The sequence below is a fragment of the Callionymus lyra genome, chromosome 18 (assembly GCF_982586985.1).
Source record: "Callionymus lyra chromosome 18, fCalLyr1.hap1.1, whole genome shotgun sequence".
Classification (NCBI taxonomy): domain Eukaryota; kingdom Metazoa; phylum Chordata; class Actinopteri; order Syngnathiformes; family Callionymidae; genus Callionymus; species Callionymus lyra.
Genome location: NC_141835.1, coordinates 5,549,408 through 5,568,252, shown reverse-complemented (window position 1 = coordinate 5,568,252; position 18,845 = coordinate 5,549,408). Strand labels below are relative to the sequence as shown.

The following is an 18,845-nucleotide window of genomic DNA, read 5'->3' as shown; positions in this document are numbered from 1 at the left end:
AATACATACATTATTGTAAATGAAGGACGGGTGTGGCAGTTATTAACTGTACTAACTATAACATGGAAGTAAATGTATATAAAACTATTTCAATCATTTGTACTGAACTTTTTTGAATTGAATATGTCTTGGAAATTCAATCTGCTTAAATATGGTGAATAGTTTTGGTAAATAAGAGTGATTCACATTTCACATAGTTTACATTATATTTTTGAAAGATCATTTTTAAAAGGCGAGTTTTCCATAAAAGTAAATCAGTTTAGTGATGGTTTAATTTAACAATTCAAATGTAGTCTTTTTAAACTTTCTTTATGTAAACTTTAATTTTTTAATTAACTGTTTTTTTTCAAACCTTTAAATTAATTAAATTAAATAGTTTCTATTTTGAAAAGATTGAATTGAACAAATTCAAAATAAATAAAGTTTTTTCGGTTTTTTTTACACATAGAGCTTGAAACTTGATACCAATAATTAAAAAACAAATGTCTTTAATTCAATATTTTTTACATTAGGTGTCCGGGCCTACCAAGCAGAGGGTGGATCTGCTCCTAGCGGACTGAGGGCACATTCTACCCGTGGTGTGGCAGCCTCAGTGCCTCTTTTGCGGGGTGTGGCAGCAGAGGACATCTGCTCAGCTGCTTCTTGGGCGTCCACGTCAACCTTTGCTAAGGCCCATCTCCTCGACGTGACGGCGGGATCAGTAGCTCATACAGTTTTGAGCGCTGCTGTGCCCCCCCTCGAGGCCCACAGCTCCAGTAGACTTGGATCCTGGGCCGGCGGGGCCCTAGCGATGCTGCTTCAGGAGCGGCGTCCAGCTGGGGGTACATTTATCCCATCGGGCTTCGCCTTGTGTTTTAACCAATAGCAAAGCTGTTAGGCAGAGCACCAATATGAAGTAGAACCCCTGAGTTATCTATCATAATCTCAGGTTCTACGAATTGGTGCGAAGCCCTCTAACCTCGTCGCCCAGCGGCCGCCCTTCTCGCTGAGTTTTCAGTTGGAGGAAGTGCGGCGGGTGTTTCCCGCCTTTATAGGAAGTGGACTGCCCCCTGCTGGGTGGCGAGTTCATTAAGCTTTCTCAGAGACGAGGCGGTGCCTCGAGGATAAACCAATAGCGAAGCTGTTAGAGGGCTTCGCACCAATTCGTAGAACCTGAGATTATGATAGATAACTCAGGGGTTTTACTCACCATGACACCGCTAACATATCACGTGACCCAGATGCGAGAAGAGAATCCGGTAACTTTTCAAAATAAAAAACATCGCGACTCAGAATAATTTAAAAAAAGCAAAGATTACGCCATTTTTTTATCCTTTTCTTTTTAATGCTTTCTCTAATGACCCTTGAATTTTTAAATAAACTTTTTTTCTTCTTTAAAAAAAAATAAAAAACTTATTTAAAGGGCATTGTATTCAGAAGTTTTCCAATCACGAGGTAAAATAAACAAACGATTCAGCTGACTCTACATACCCAGAATGCACCGCGCCCATGCTCTTCGCTCCCATTGGCTGCGAGCCTCCTCCGCCCTCGGCTCCTCCCACCGCCGTGTCTGTCTGTGCAGAACCCGCTTCGTTCCCTCGCAGGATCTGCGGCTTCTCTCTCCAGGTCCAGGTTCCTCCTCCAGGTTCTTCCTCCAGACCATGTCCGTGCAGATGCTTCCCCGGTCCGTGCAGATGTTTCCCCGGAGCTTCCACAGAGTCGTCCGGCGGTTCTACTCCAGCGTCACCCGCCAGGAGAACCACGTTGAACTTGAAGGATCCGCTGCAGCCAACTTTACCAAAGACGCACCAAGACAAGTAAGATTTAATCACAAAGTGTGTTGTTATCACAGGCCGCGTCAACACCCCGTCAACACCCCGAAACTTCTGCTCTTATTGCGAAATAAATAAATAAATAATGCATGGTTTTCTCTCGGGAGTCACCCGTGTCGCAGGATTTATAAAAGGGGGTCCAACTGTTTACCTTTGACCCCAGCACGTGACCGTTTAGTTGACGTGAGTGATTGATGTAGTTTTTATATTATTATTATTATTATTATTGTTATATATTCATACTTCATTACACTGAAAATGACGTTTCCGATCACAATTACTAAAATGTATATATTTTTTAAACAATAAAAAACCTTAAAGACCTTAAAAAGGAATATATTTAAAAAAAACAACAACAATATGTTCGAATATGTTTCTTCTTTTTTTTAGGACGGCATTGAATAGATAACTAAACAAATTCTGACAAAATAAATTCGTTTTAAAAACATAATAACACGAGTGTCTTTCAGGAGGCGCTGCGATGATCAATAAAGTTTTGAAAAAAAAACTTTATTGATAGCTTGTGCGCACAGGAAGTAGCAGCCTTATTTTTGTCAAGCTTTTAAATAAAAAAAAAACTTTATTGATACATTGATACTATTCAGAAGTAGCAGCCGTTGTTTTTGTCAAGCTTTTAAATAAAAAAAAAACTTTATCAAGGTGGCGAATCCATTTTAGTAAAGTTAAAAACATAAGTGTGTGTTGTTAGGAAATGTGGAAAAAAAGAGGAACCGTTTCTAACACGTTATTTTCTTGACCTAAACAGAAGCTTCCTGATGACATCACTCCCTTCTCCGCCTTCTTGACGGACAGCTTTGGCAGGAGACACAGTTATCTTCGAGTCTCTCTGACGGAGAAATGTAACCTGCGCTGTAAGTTTACTTCAATAATAGCATTTGTGTCCAAATACATACGTTTACATTGAAATATTCATCCTACCATTCATAGTACCGTGACATATGTGAGGTGCTAGCATCAGAGTTTGTAAACTAAAGTATCAAAATACCTCCTGAAAAAGTATTTATGTTCATTTTAATGATCAGAAACTTTTCGATGACAATTTGCAGGTTGTTTCACCGTAATGTGTGAAATTATATTCCAGATTGTTAATTCTATTCATAGTATATTGATATATTCAATTTCATGATGTTTTTCTATGGTTGTAGCCTAGCCTGGTTAGATCATGTCTAGAAGTTTGTATTGTTAAGAAGCTGTTGATTTGATACATCTCACGATACAGGGTCAACGATACGATATATAGTGATAGTGTAGTAACTAGTATATATGTGTAGTATTGTCGAGTACTTCACTCTGGTGTTGTGATAGTGTAGTAACAAGTATATATGTGTAGTATTGTCCAAAACTTGACTCTGGTGTTGTGATAGTGTAGTAACATGTATATATATGTGTAGTATTGTCCAGTACTTGACTCTGGTGTTGTGATAGTGTAGTAACAAGTATATATGTGTAGTATTGTCCAGTATTTGACTCTGGTGTTGTGATAGTGTAGTAACAAGTATATATGTGTAGTATTGTCCAATACTTGACTCTGGTGTTGTGATAGTGTAGTAACAAGTATATATGTGTAGTATTGTCCAAAACTTGACTCTGGTGTTGTGATAGTGTAGTAACATGTATATATATGTGTAGTATTGTCCAGTACTTGACTCTGGTGTTGTGATAGTGTAGTAACAAGTATATATGTGTAGTATTGTCCAGTACTTGACTCTGGTGTTGTGATAGTGTAGTAACATGTAAATATATGTGTAGTATTGTCCAGTTCTTGACTCTGGTGTTGTGATAGTGTAGTAACATGTATATATATGTGTAGTATTGTCCAGTACTTGACTCTGGTGTTGTGATAGTGTAGTAACATGTATATATATATGTGTAGTATTGTCCAGTACTTGACTCTGGTGTTGTGATAGTGTAGTAACAAGTATATATGTGTGTAGTATTTTCCAGTACTTGACTCTGGTGTTGTGATAGTGTAGTAACAAGTATATATGTGTAGTATTGTCCAATACTTGACTCTGGTGTTGTGATAGTGTAGTAACAAGTATATATGTGTAGTATTGTCCAATACTTGACTCTGGTGTTGTGATAGTGTAGTAACAAGTATATATGTGTAGTATTGTCCAATACTTGACTCTGGTGTTGTGATAGTGCAGAAACAAGTATATATGTGTAGTATTGTCCAAAACTTGACTCTGGTGTTGTGATAGTGTAGTAACATGTATATATATGTGTAGTATTGTCCAGTACTTGACTCTGGTGCTGTGATAGTGTAGTAACAAGTATATATGTGTAGTATTGTCCAATACTTGACTCTGGTGTTGTGATAGTGTAGTAACAAGTATATATGTGTAGTATTGTCCAAAACTTGACTCTGGTGTTGTGATAGTGTAGTAACATGTATATATATGTGTAGTATTGTCCAGTACTTGACTCTGGTGTTGTGATAGTGTAGTAACAAGTATATATGTGTAGTATTGTCCAGTACTTGACTCTGGTGTTGTGATAGTGTATTAACATGTATATATGTGTAGTATTGTTCAGTACTTGACTCTGGTGTTGTGATAGTGTAGTAACAAGTATATATATGTGTAGTATTGTCCAGTACTTGACTCTGGTGTTGTGATAGTGTAGTAACAAGTATATATATGTAGTATTGTCCAGTACTTGACTCTGGTGTTGTGATAGTGTAGTAACATGTATATATGTGTAGTATTGTCCAGTACTTGACTCTGGTGTTGTGATAGTGTAGTAACAAGTATATATATGTAGTATTGTCCAGTACTTGACTCTGGTGTTGAAGTATTTACAGACCACATGACTCTTTACAAAGTCGTAACTGATTTCATTTGTTTTCAAACCAAAATATGTCCAAACATCAGTTTTAAAACCTGCTGGACTCACTGTATCCTCTCGTCCTCAGTCATCGCCAGACTTTTCATGTTGCTCTATGCACGCGGGCGAGTAACTGTCTGTGCTTTTTAGGCCAGTACTGCATGCCCGAAGAAGGGGTGAAGCTGACGCCGCGAGCTCAGCTACTGTCCACTGCTGAGGTCCTGACCCTGGCTCGCCTCTTCGTGCGAGAAGGCGTGGAGAAGATCCGCCTGACGGGAGGAGAGCCGCTGATACGACCGGATGTGCTGGAGATCATCGGTAAGACCAGCGAAGGCGGTGGACGTTCGGGGCCGTGTGTGTTGTGAAGGCGAGTTAGTGACGCCGACATGTGATTGAGACATGGAGGGAAACGATGCAACAGTCGTGCCGTCACATGACCTTCGTTGTCACTGAAGCGAAACTCAAGCACGGAATCAAAATGTCAAATTAAAGTTTCTCACAAACTCACTGAAAAAATGTTACTAAAATACTTCGAAATTAAAATTTTAATCTTTCAAAAAGTACTTTTTTAACGTTTTTGATATTGAAATAGATCAGAGTTGTTGAGACGTTTTATAAAAAAAAACAAGTATTTGTATAATTTTATCTCATATTTTATTCAATTTACAATTTATTTATATATAAATCTTGAAATGATTTCTTAAAAAACATAAAATATGTGAACATATTCAACATATAAAAGCAACTGAATAAATGACTAAAACGGGAGATGCTGCAACGATCAATAAAGTTTTGTATTTGAAAAAACTTTAATCGTATCTTGAGAGAACAGGAAGTAGCACAGTGGAGCTTTTAAATAAATATTTCCGTCCGAGTGACAAGAAATGTTCACAAAAATGAAAATGAAATAAGTGGATTTTGACTAAAATCGTTTTAAATTTAACAAATAAAAGAAAAACAATTAGAAAAAGTTTGACTCGACCTATTGACCTTTGCTCTATGAGTTAGAAAGTCAATCAGTAAGTTTCCTTCTGTTATTCCTGGAACCACTAACTACACGATCTAAGACAAACAAAATTGACTTGTCATTGTTTACGACTCCGACTGTGGAAGCGTCTCACCCGACTGTCGCAAACATTATGACCGCCTTGCTTTAAACGAGCGGAAACATTAATTGTCGGCACGAACGTGATCAGCTGAGCGATGGAATGTGTTTCTTTCTTCTCCCTCTTTTCACTCGAGGCTCACGGGTTGAATCATTGACGAGCAGATAAGATTGAAAAGTTCAAGAGAAAAGATCGGAAAGAAATTCTTTCGTTCGTGTCATTCTGTCGGGTCGGATATGAGACAAAGAATTTTTCTACAAACACATTTTATTGGGTTTGGTTAGTGTTGTTTTTGAGATAAATTGTGCGTTTGTGTGCAGAGATTAATTTTAAACAAAGGTTTGTTTAAGGGGAGTGTAACTCAAGGGGGCAGCGCAGGTCATGATACAATGAGACCGATATATTGAGATGCTTGAGTCGACTGTATCCTCTCGTCCTCAGTTACCGCCGAGATCTCGCAGGATTTCATTCTTCCTTGAGAACAAATGCTAGGAATATTTTGTTAGTTAGAAAAAACTTTGGCCATCTAGTGGCCAGATGTTTAATATAGATGAATTACACAAAATAACATAAAAAATATCGAGTGTGTTGTTGTTCGTCTGTGCGTGCCTCTTGCCCTAGGCAGCTGGGATAACCGTTTAACCCTACATGACCCCAATAATGGAATCAGCATCAGTTGAAAACTCGTGTGTACAAAGAACTGAACAAACGAACAAAAGAAGATCAAACAAAATATCGGTGGAACTTAAATAATCTGTTTGTTTTACTCAATATCAACCGTCATCGTGTGTCAGCGACTTTTGTCTCAACAAGCTTAACTTCTTTGACCCGAGATAATACTGCTGAACCAGGCAAGCGAGGCCTGTGGGCCATTTGCAGCCCTGGACTGAATTCTAGGCGTCCTTGAGGTGCAGGTCGTCTTTTCAATGAAAATCCCTCCGCAAACGAAACTGTTTTAAGATTCATTTACTTTGTTTTTTTTAGGTAAAACTGGGTATAATGTTCTTGATCGTCTCTTTGAGTGAATCTGAAATCGGCTTTTATACATTTTGAAGATTTTTGACACAGATGCTGGTTTGATACTTGACAAATGTTAAAACGAGGATAGAAGTGGTGCATTTTATATGTTGCGTCGCTGCACAACCTTGAAGTTGACTACCTTTTTTTTCCGTTCTTTTTCCTTTAAAAACTGCACTCTTCCTTCATCTCAGAGTCTTGAGTCAGCTGTATCCTCTTGTCCTCAGTCACCGCCGATATCTCGCAGGATTTCATTCTTCCTTTAGAAAAAATGCAGTGTTTTTTTGTTAGTTGTAAATCTTTATTTTTAAATTTAATTTAACTGTAAACGATAACATCACTATGGTTAAAAAAAAAGAAAAAGAAGGACAAACAACAATTTTCTGGCTCTTAAACCTTCTTGTTTGGTCCCTGCAGCCGAACTGAGGAAACTGGAGGGTTTAAAGACCATCGCCGTGACGACCAACGGCATGAATCTGGCCAGACTTCTGCCCAGGCTGAAGGACGCCGGCCTGGACCTCCTCAACATCAGCCTGGACTCGCTGGTTCCTGCTAAGTTTGAGTTCATTGTGCGGCGCAAAGGTGAGAAAAAGTTCCTTTTTTTTTTTTTACTATTTTTAAGTTGATAATTAGAATTAAATGTTGGAAAAGTAGAATAAAACTGTGATAAAATACAGTTTTAAGACCAAATAAATAACTTTAAATGTACTTAATATCAAAATGTTCTATTTAGAAAAACAAAAATATTCACTTTGACTTTGCAGAAACACAAAAATCAATAAATTCCACTTCAGAAACTAATGAGAAAACCTAAAAAAAAACGTTTGTTCTTCAGGCTTCCACAAGGTGATGGAGGGAATCGACAAGGCCATAGAAATGGGATTCGACCCAGTCAAGGTGTGAGCGTCATGCGGTGTAAACGTCAACAAATTAGAGTGATTATTCCGTTTAATTGTGTGTACTCGTGTTGTGTTTGTTCGACTGTTGCGTGAGAAGAGTGTGTGTCGTGTGACTTTAAAGCAGGAAGTGATGAGTTTCGGTGCCAAGTGAGGATGAAGGAAAACATGTTGTTGCTTTCAATCAACTTTAAAAGGTTGATGAATCGGATATTGAAAGAAAAACTGTTCCTGAAGCATGAAAGTGTATCAGTTTCATCGGAATATTGAGCGAAACTTTAATTTTTTTAAATTGAAATATATCTTTTTTTAAGAATTAACTGGGTTTTTTTGGATAATTGAATTCAATAATTTGTACATAGAAAGGTTGCATTTGTTTTTTTACTACTACTTTACTACTAAATACCCTTTTTTTTTTTTTAACACAGTTTGATTATTATTTATTATTAATTCCATAATTCAAACCTATATTATCTACATGAAAAACTTTGAGTATTTATTTAATTTATTATAACTATCATAGTAAAAACACATTTTGCAACAACTACTATTAGAATTCCAAAGGTTGTGGAATTTTCTTTTGAAAATATTTAACTTGATTAAAAAAGATAATTAAATACTTAAAAAACGAAAAACATTTCCATAAAAAAGTAATAAATATCAAACCATAACAAATGCTTATACACTTAAAAAAATTGTTTTGAAAATATTTTATTTTCCTAATTCTATAACTTAAAGAGACCATTAAATGCTTATATTGTGATACTTGAGTCGGCTGTATCCTCTTGTCCTCAGTCACCGCCGATATCTCGCAGGATTTCATTCTTCCTTTAGAAAAAATGCTGTTTTTTGTTGGTTGTAAATCTTTTTATTTTATTTAACTGTAAACGATTACATAACTATGGTAAAAAAAAAAGAAGGAAGTAAAGACAAAGAACAAAATTATTATTTTTTCAATTCATCTCAAATCACAAGATACGAAAAAACAACATTTGAAATGTTATCTTCCATCACTTAATATTCTGATGACACTTCTATACTGAAGTCACATTTGAAGTCATGATCTCATCTTGAAGTAAATTGAGAGTAGAACTGTAGGTGGCGCCAAAGAGCCTCCCAGTAGAACCCTGGAGACAGGAAGTGACACGTGTGTCTGCAGGTCAACTGCGTGGTCATGCGAGGCCTGAACGAGGACGAGCTGCTGGACTTCGTGGCTCTGACGGAGAAGAAGCCCGTGGAGGTCCGATTCATCGAGTACATGCCGTTCGATGGTGAGTCGCCGGCGGGTCGGTCCCATGGTCGCCGTGGTAACCGTGAGCTCATCAGGCAACAGGTGGAACTTCAAGAAGATGGTGAGCTACCAGGAGATGTTGGACCACATCAGGCAGCAGTGGCCCGACCTGCAGCCGCTGCAGACTGGACCCGCCGACACGGCCAAGGTAAGAGTCTGACCGGTGGTTTGCCCTCGGATGTCTTCAAGTCTCACCCGTCCACAGATCTATAGAGTCCCGGGCTTCAAGGGTCGCGTGGGCTTCATCACCTCCATGTCGGAACACTTCTGCGGCTCCTGCAACCGCCTGCGCCTCACTGCGGACGGAAGCCTGAAGGTGCAGCTCAGCCTGGTGTCGCTCAGAGAGATGTTGACGCGTGTCTCCTCCTCCTCCTCAGGTGTGTTTGTTCGGGAACTCAGAGGTGTCTCTGAGGGACGTCCTGCGCTCTGGAGCCCCTCAGGAGGAACTGCTGCACATCATCGGGGCGGCAGTCGGCAGGAAGAAGAAGCAGCACGCAGGTAGGAGGAGGGAAGAAAGGAGGGAAGGAAGGAAGGAAGGGTTGTGTTAGGAAGAAAGGACTTAAGGAGGTATGGAAGGAAGGAAGGTGGGTAGGTCAAAGGAGGGAAGGAAGGAAGGACTGACGAAGGGAAGGAAGGAAGGACTGACGAAGGGAAGGTCAAGGAAGAAAGGACCTAAGGAGGGATGGAAGGAAGGAGGAAGGAAGGAAGGTAGGTAGGTCAAGGGAGGTAGGAAGGAAGGAAGGACTGACAAAGGGAAGGAAGGTCAAGGAAGGAAGGAAGAAGGGTTGTGGTAGGAAGAAAGGACTTAAGGAGGGATGGAAGGAAGGACGGTAGGTAGGAGGGAAGGAAAGAAGGTCAAGGGAGGTAGGAAGGACTGACGAAGGGAAGGAAGGAAAGAAGAAGGGTTGTGGTAGGTAGGTATGTCAAGGGAGGGAGGGAGGAAGGAAGGACTGATGAAGGGATGAAAGGAAGGTCAAGGAAGGAGGAAGGGTTGTGGTAGGAAGTAAGGACTTAAGGAGGGACGAAGGAAGCAAAGAAGGTAGGGGAAGGAAGAAAAGCCAAGGAAGGAGGGATCAAAAGAAGCTTGTAGAAGGAGTGAAGGATTAATGGAAGGAAGGAAGGTTGTGGAAGGATGTATGGAATTAAGGAATGTCAAGGATGGAGGGGATGAAAGACTGTCATGAAAAGAAAGAAAGAAGGAAGGAAGGAAAGAAGGTTGTGGAAGGTCATAAAATGAAGGAGAGAAGATCACGGAGGAGTTTGTGTGGTGGTCATAATGTTTATGTCTCCGCAGGAATGTTCAGCATCTCTCAGATGAAGAACAGGCCGATGATTCTCATTGGTGGGTGACGCGTCTGTACGTACTCACACAGTTGCATGATGGTCCGGATTCTTGACCAGAGTCTGACCACAGTCTGTCCGACAGATCCACCTCTCCGCCAGCAGGGCGGCAGCAGAGAGCGTGGCTCCCGTGGTCAGACTTGCAGAGCGAAGCAGTCCCAGCTCGACGAGAGGCTAAACATTGACCAAGGAATTGAACCCACGACCTCAACCGCACAACACAGACACACAACCAACACACTATCTGTCGCACAGAGTCACTTCCTCCAGCCTTCAGGACGTGTTCGCACGTCACCGGCCCGACTTTACCACCAGAAAACCACCGAAGAAGAAGCGTCGGTCCAGCTGAGCCACACGGACGCACGAGGACGCGCGACGATGGTGGACGTCGGAGGAAAGTCGTCCACTCGCCGGGAAGCGACGGCGTCCGCCACCGTCGTCTTGGGCGCCGCCGCGTTCCATCGCCTGAGGAGCAACCAGCTGGCGAAGGGCGACGTGCTGACGGTGGCGCAGCTCGCCGGCATCATGGCGTCCAAGCAGACGTCCGTCCTCATCCCGCTGTGTCACCCGCTGGCCCTGGACCACGCCGCCGTCGACCTCCGGCTGGACGGGCCGCGGCGCGCCGTCGTGGTCACGGCCACGTGCCGCACCACGGGCCGCACCGGCGTGGAGATGGAGGCGCTGACGGCGGCGTCCGTGGCGGCGCTGACCGTCTACGACATGGTCAAGGCGGTGAGCCACGACATCGTCATCACGGACGTCCGGCTGGTCAGCAAGAGCGGCGGCAAGAAGGACTTCCATGGCAATCAGACCCACCTCCAGTAGATTATGACTGGAATGTTGACTTTCAAAATAAAATACCTCAATATTACAAACATTCTGATCATCTGCCATCTTAGTTTGGCAGGTGGTCATAATGTTTCTGCTCATAATGGTTGATCGTCTCTTGAAAACAATTTCAAGAAAACAGTTTTTTAGCCTTTTTTCAGCTGTTTTTGTCTCCGATTCAACGATGATCACCTACTTAGTGTCGCTTTTATTAGGCTTCCGCCAGCAGATGGCGCTAAAAACGCTGCGGAAAATTGTAAATTATTCATTGACTTCCTGTGTTTTTGATTACAAAATGTATTTTTTGTACACTAATATAATCAGCCGTAACATTATGACCCCCCTGTATGTACTAAAAACAAAGGGATGTTATGAAAAAAATAATTGTCATTATTGTAAATAAAAACTTGCTATACAAATAAAACTTACTTACTTACATTTCTTCTACACACCGCCCCCTAGTGTCCAGGTCGTGCCACTGAGTCAGCCACAAACAAACGGCTTAAATGATTCAAAATTTTTAATAGAACATTTCGTCGTAATGTCGTGTGTACATACAAAATATAGCAAACTAAATAAGGCAAATAAATAGAGGTACAATTTACAGGAGAATGGAACATTCCTCAATGTTTTTTTCTTTTGTTTTTAAATCTCAAAACATCAAGAACGGTGTAGAAAATTGTTTTTTTTGTTTGTTTTTTTTTCAACTGTACATCTTCCGGTGACTTTATTTTTATTTCGTCTCCAACCTTAAAAATACTGACGTCTCACAAATACACAACCTTTTTTTTTTTTTAAAAAAAGTGGGTTCCTCAGGCAGCACAGACGGGTGAGAGACACTTTGTGCACCTTTTTCTTTGGGCATGCAGGTCGACGCCGTGTCGTGGTGTCAAAACTTGTGTTTTTATTCCTTTATTTCACGTTTGTGTTCCCGCCGGAGTCCATCCCTCACTTCCCCTCTTCCACCTTCTTTATTTAAAAAAAAAACAACTCTTCATTCGTGTCTCTCGTTTCACCTCCTCGGTTCCGAACCACACATGGAAATGTCCCATAATAATAAAAGTGCATTTTTTTTGAACAAGAGACTCGTCTCTGACAACGTCGGCCAGTCAATGGCCGAACAAACATGGAACAATACTGAGAGATAACCTGCAGCACAGTCGGGGTTAAGGGTGCGATACACTGGTTAACTGGCGGGGGGGAAAAAAGAGAAAAGAACGGCTGAAATGTACAGCAAATAAAATTAAAAAAAGAAGAAGCAATCATGAGTATTTCTCTGGGATCGATTGAAAATGTCTTGAGTCGGGTCTGGAGTCTTTTCTGCTTTTCTCTGGAGAGGGCGTAAGTACAGTCGTTTTGTTTCTTTAAATTAAAGCCTAATAGTTATTCAAGCCACCATTTCAACTTTTTTTTCACATTTAAATGTCTTATTACCTGTAAATCAACATTACAGGTTAATTAGCATTAGCAATGCTAGCTAGCGGCTAGTTAGCAATTAGCTTACTGGACGCTAATGTGCTTTAAATCACTGATTTTTGATCAATTAATGAATATTTATTCACTCGTGTGTTGCTGTATTTACTGGTTTTGCGTCGTTTATAACATATAAATGTATAAAAGCAGCTTGAATGCCCTTCTAAATATATCTTTATTTTCTAAACTATGATGGGATGCGACACACGAGCGCTGCAGGAATGATGTCGGCGTGGAAACAGGCACTTTTAGAGGCAGAATCTTGGTGAGCAGGAATCACTTGTTACATCTTTAGAAGAAGCTTCTGTCTCAGGGCGGATGGTTTTGGCAGGTTTTTGTTTGTTTTTAAATCAAAGTCAAAACGCCTTTGTCATCATCTGTGAATATTGCTCGTCATACGTGCAGCAGGGGGCGCTGTTGCGTCGCAAGTAGCAGCAGATGGAACAAGGTGTTGAAATCTCGGCCCCTCTCGTTTTTTTTTCTGTCGTTTCCGGGCCAGAAGTTCTGGACAACAAGTCCTCGGACCTTCACGCGACCTTCACGCGACCTTCACGCGACCTTCACTCGACGTTGACGAAGACGCGACAGTGCAAACGATATATACACGCGCGACCTAATGTACACGTTTCATGGTGTGTGAAATGGAAAAAAAAACATGGACGCCGGCGTTTAAGATACGCGTCCCGTCGCGCCGTGACTTGGTTAATAATGGATGTGTCGTCTTCAGGCGTCCTGGTCCTGGAGGAGACGTACCCTTTTGTTCGCCGTCTTTTGGTTTTTTTTTCCAACTGGATCTCGGCGAGTCTATGTACAGTGACGTAGTTCTAGCACCAGGTGTGTGAGGACGGACCCGTGAGGGAGGGAGCACAGTGAAAGAGTCACAGTGGGCCAACCTTGCTTCCCCGTGACCACCCAGAGGTTCCGTCGGGACCGGCCCGGGTGCGAGTCCCCTCCCAACCCCTCCCCCTCCCCAAAACCAGGTCCGGCCGGTATCGTCCCACGTGGTCGGAGCTCTGTAGCAAAACCGGTCGTCCTCTAGTAGTTGACCTTGGTGACGGCGCGCTCACGGGCCGCGCCCTCGGCCAACTGGTTGACCGAGCGCTTGCGGTTCCGTTTGAGTTTGTTCAGGTCCTTGTCGAAGACCTCGCCCGAGCGCAGCGCCGACACCAGGTCGTCGAACTCGCCGCCCACCTCGTCGGCGCCGCCGCCGCCGGCCTTCTTGGAGCGCCGCTCGCGCTCCCGCTGCTCCTTCAGCTGCGGGGGGGGGGAGGAGGTCAAAGGTCAGCTGTGAAGAACATCTACCCCCACCTTTATAGGTAAGATATCACATTGACCCTTGAACTCTGTCACGTTCTGTTGATGCGTCGCAAACATTAAAATAATGTAATGAAATCATTTGATAACTTTAATCACAATTAACATTCAACTTTGGATTCTAACTTCCGGCCGCTAGATGGCAGCAGTCATTACTAGGGTGTTGTAAAATATTGATACGGATAAATAATACTTTATTGCTATTTGACTTTTTTTTTGGCTTGAAATCATATTTAATTTTTTACTATAGTTATTTAACGGATTACAATTCAATAAAGTTTGTTTAAAATAAAACAATTCAATTTATTTTATTTTAATTTGTATCTTTTTTTTTTAAAACAATTAACATTTAAGTATTCCCGGCGTTCATGTCCTCTGCAGCTAAAAAAAATGAAATCCTGCAAAGTCAAGTACTCTCAATACTACAAACAATTTCTTGTTCCTGCAATATATCGCAATGTGTTGTATTGTTGTCCCTGTATCGTGATACATTTCGTATCACCAGATTCTTGATAATACACATCCCTACTTATAACATCCTTTCTCTAAAATCCAGCAAAATCCTGGCTGAGGACAAGAGGATACAGTGAGTCCAGCAGCTTTTAAAGCTGATGTTTGGACATAGTTTGGTTTGAGAACAAATGAAAGTAGTATGACTTCGTCAAGAGTCATGTGGTCTGTAAATACTACAACACCAGAGTCAAGTACTGGACAATACTACACATATATACTTGTTACTACACTATCACAACACCAGAGTCAAGTACTGGACAATACTACACATATATACTTGTTACTACAGTATCACAACACCAGAGTCAAGTACTGGACAATACTACACATATATATACTTGTTACTACACTATCACAACACCAGAGTCAAGTACTGGTCAATACTACACATATATACTTGTTACTACACTATCACAACACCAGAGTCAAGTACTGGACAATACTACACATATATCCTTGTTACTACACTATCACAACACCAGAGTCAAGTACTGGACAATATTACACATAAATACTTGTTACTACACTATCGCAACACCAGAGTCAAGTACTGGACAATACTACACATATATACTTTTTACTACACTATCACAACCCCAGAGTCAAGTACTGGACAATACTACACATATATACTTGTTACTACAGTATCACAACACCAGAGTCAAGTACTGGACAATACTACACATATATATATACTTGTTACTACACTATCGCAACACCAGAGTCAAGTACTGGACAATACTACACATATATATATATATATACTTGTTACTACACTATCGCAACACCAGAGTCAAGTACTGGACAATACTACACATATATACTTGTTACTACAGTATCACAACACCAGAGTCAAGTACTGGACAATACTACACATATATACTTGTTACTACACTATCGCAACACCAGAGTCAAGTACTGGACAATACTACACATATATCCTTGTTACTACACTATCACAACACCAGAGTCAAGTACTGGACAATACTACACATATATACTTGTTACTACACTATCGCAACACCAGAGTCAAGTACTGGACAATACTACACATATATACTTGTTACTACACTATCGCAACACCAGAGTCAAGTACTGGACAATACTACACATATATATACTTGTTACTACACTATCACAACACCAGAGTCAAGTACTCGACAATACTACACGTATATCCTCGCTACTACACTACCACTGTATATTGTATTGTTGACCCTGTATCATCAGGAGGATGAAATCTATTCATATGTGTTGTATTAACTAATACTAGCTAACATTACACACTAAAACACTAACTGATTAAAAACTCAATCTCTCACCATGGCCTCCATCCTCGCCCTTCTCTCCTCCTCGTCTTTGCGCCGCTGCATGTTCTCCAGGTCTTGCCTCGCTTCACTGAACGACTGCAGGAAGGTGTCGAAGATGCCGAAGAACTCGTCGGGCTGCATCCGACCCTCGTCCTCCCCGAAGTGCTTCAGAGATTTGGCAAACTGTGTGTCGGGAGAGAACGGATCAGAGCTCAGGAGGAAGTTTGAATCATTCATGTTCTAGGGCGGCAGTTTTTCCTCGAAGTCGAGTCACGCTCGCCGCGAACACGTGAGGATGAAAAACGCTTCGCTGCTCGACGACCATATGTCTGATCTCGGACCGAACCAATCTGTGCGCCGGTCTGTGCCAGGAGGACGCCTGAGGCCCGGACCTACATTCCTGCACGTGTCATCCACGGTTATTTAACACCTTTAGTCACTACACTTCCAGTAGAGAATACATTTGTATTATTGTCCATTTCACTTATTTCTTCTGATTTGTATGATAAGGAAATTGTCTTTCATTTACTCATTTGAAAGATTTTTACGTTATTTAGATTTTCGATTTCTCTTGAAATTTGTATCAAGTTAATGCGTATAATTATATATATTAACACATTATTTATTTTGTGCTCACGAATACAATGAATTCAGTTAAAATTAAAATAGATTGAAATAATGGACTTGTACCTAAAAGTTTGCATGTGAAAAAAACATGAATTAAATAATAAATCTTTAAAATATATTAAGGTAAGGTAAGGTAAAATTAAATTATTAAATTAATTAAATTATTATAAGGTATTCAAATTTAACTAAATAGTTGAAGTTCAGGTTCATGTACAGGGGAGCAGTTTTTGCCATCAAATTAAAGTCTCTTTACTTTATAGTTAATTAAATGTGATATATCATGTTTATTATTTCTATAATAATAATAATAATAATAATAATAATAATGTCTATTTATATAGCGCCTTTCTAATGTGATATATCATGTTTATTTTTTCTATAATAATAATAATAATAATAATAATAATGTTTATTTATAGAGCGCCTTTCTAATGTGATATATCATGTTTATTATTTCTATAATAATAATAATAATAATAATAATGTTTATTTATACAGCGCCTTTCTAACGTGATATATCATGTTTATTATTTCTATAATAATAATAATAATAATAATGTCTATTTATAAAGCGCCTTTCTAATGTGATATATCATGTTTATTATTTCTATAATAATAATAATAATAATGATGTCTATTTATATAGCGCCTTTCTAATGTGATATATCATGTTCATTATTTCTATAATAATAATAATAATAATAATAATAATAATGTTTATTTATATAGCGCCTTTCTAATGTGATATATCATGTTCATTATTTCTATAATAATAATAATAATAATAATGTCTATTTATATAGCGCCTTTCTAACGTGATATATCATGTTTATTATTTCTATAATAATAATAATAATAATGTTTATTTATAGAGTGCCTTTCTAATGTGATATATCATGTTTATTATTTCTATAATAATAATACTACTAATAATAATAATGTTTATTTATAGAGCGCCTTTCTAATGTGATATATCATGTTTATTATTTCTATAATAATAATAATAATAATGATGTCTATTTATATAGCGCCTTTCTAATGTGATATATCATGTTTATTATTTCTATAATAATAATAATAATAATAATAATAATGTTTATTTATATAACGCCTTTCTAATGTGATATATCATGTTCATTATTTCCATAATAATAATAATAATAATGTCTATTTATAAAACGCCTTTCTAATGTGATATATCATGTTTATTATTTCTATAATAATAATAATAATAATAATAATAATGTTTATTTATAGAGCGCCTTTCTAATGTGATATATCATGTTTATTATTTCTATTAAAAACAATAATAATAATAATAATAATAATAATGTTTATTTATATACTCCTTTCTAATGTGATATATCATGTTCATTATTTCCATAATAATAATAATAATAATGTATATTTATATAGCGCCTTTCTAATGTGATATATCATGTTTATTATTTCTATAATAATAATAATAATAATAATAATGTCTATTTATATAGCGCCTTTCTAATGTGATATATCATGTTTATTATTTCTATAATAATAATAATAATAATAATAATAATAATAATGTATATTTATATAGCGCCTTTCTAATGTGATACATCATGTTTATTATTTCTATAATAATAATAATAATAATAATAATAATAATGTCTATTTATATAGCGCCTTTCTAATGTGATATATCATGTTTATTATTTCTATAATAATAATAATAATAATAATAATAATGTATATTTATATAGCGCCTTTCTAATGTGATATATCATGTTTATTATTTCTATAATAATAATAATAATAATGTCTATTTATATAGCGCCTTTCTAATGTGATATATCATGTTTATTATTTCTATAATAATAATAATAATAATAATGTCTATTTATATAGCGCCTTTCTAACGTGATATATCATGTTTATTACTTCTATAATCGTGTCCAATGGCATTTTCATACAACACTGTACACGCATGTTTTTGAATTGACATTATCTTTAGCTGCTTAGAATTATTAAACTAAACATTCCTGCCATTGCTGTGAATCAAACTTTTAATATATTATAAAAGCAACTTTTGATTTAACCCCTTCTTTTATTTTGAAGGACATGTTGTGATGTACAATGTCTTCTTAAAGCCAGGAAGAAGGTGAAGAACGTGGATCATATATTTTGGTCATAATTCAACAGTTGGTCCTATACGTGGACATATCGCACATTTGTCGCCATGGCAACACCTCCCACGCTCCCGTGCTAGTGTCGTGATGGAAACCCGGCGGAGCGTCGAGGAGTTTTGACAGGTTTCACACTCGAGGACGACGAGCCTCTTACAGGCGGCGTCTCCACGCTCCGGGTTTAAGGCGATAATCCAGCTGTCGGATGAGACCTCCAACTGTCAATCACCATCGGACCGCGTGGCTTAATTCGCGCCCAAATAAATCGCGGCCGATCTAAGAAGCTATGGGAAGGGCCTGCGC

General features: G+C 38.8%; 2 protein-coding genes across 5 annotated transcripts in view; one reads left to right on the top strand and one right to left on the bottom strand.

The window, feature by feature from the left end:
• Nucleotides 1–1,239: 1,239 nt before the first annotated feature.
• Nucleotides 1,240–11,930, top strand: mocs1 (molybdenum cofactor synthesis 1). 2 transcript variants are annotated; one of them, XM_087780202.1, is made up of 11 exons: nt 1,240–1,796; nt 2,578–2,683; nt 4,812–4,979; nt 7,202–7,366; nt 7,620–7,681; nt 8,840–8,951; nt 9,007–9,119; nt 9,177–9,287; nt 9,349–9,469; nt 10,266–10,313; nt 10,398–11,930. In XM_087780202.1, exons 1-11 carry the CDS (start codon nt 1,476–1,478, stop codon nt 11,135–11,137), a joined length of 2,067 nt encoding a protein of 688 aa, XP_087636328.1. In that variant the 5' UTR covers nt 1,240–1,475; the 3' UTR covers nt 11,138–11,930. The 2 variants fall into 2 exon arrangements, with proteins under 2 accessions (XP_087636328.1, XP_087636327.1); XM_087780201.1 differs by having other exon boundaries at nt 10,386–11,930.
• The window catches only part of daam2 (dishevelled associated activator of morphogenesis 2), a 112,307-nt gene continuing 105,104 nt past the window's right edge, over nt 11,643–18,845 (bottom strand). For all 3 annotated transcript variants that reach the window (XM_087780200.1, XM_087780198.1, XM_087780199.1), the window contains 2 exons: nt 15,763–15,933; nt 11,643–13,867 (listed from right to left, as the gene is read on the bottom strand). In XM_087780200.1, the coding sequence (XP_087636326.1) occupies nt 13,649–13,867; nt 15,763–15,933 (390 nt within the window). In that variant the 3' untranslated portion in view covers nt 11,643–13,648. The remainder of the gene's footprint in view (nt 13,868–15,762; nt 15,934–18,845) is intronic.

Excerpts from the sequence above, each read along its gene's own strand:
- mocs1 (XM_087780201.1), top strand. The coding sequence starts at position 1,476 with ATGCACCGCGCCCATGCTCTTCGCTCCCATTGGCTGCGAGCCTCCTCC. Across the intron at positions 9,288-9,348 it reads CTGCGGACGGAAGCCTGAAG|GTGTGTTTGTTCGGGAACTC; the intron begins GTGCAGCTCAGC and ends CCTCCTCCTCAG. Across the intron at positions 10,314-10,385 it reads CAGGCCGATGATTCTCATTG|TCTGTCCGACAGATCCACCT; the intron begins GTGGGTGACGCG and ends GTCTGACCACAG.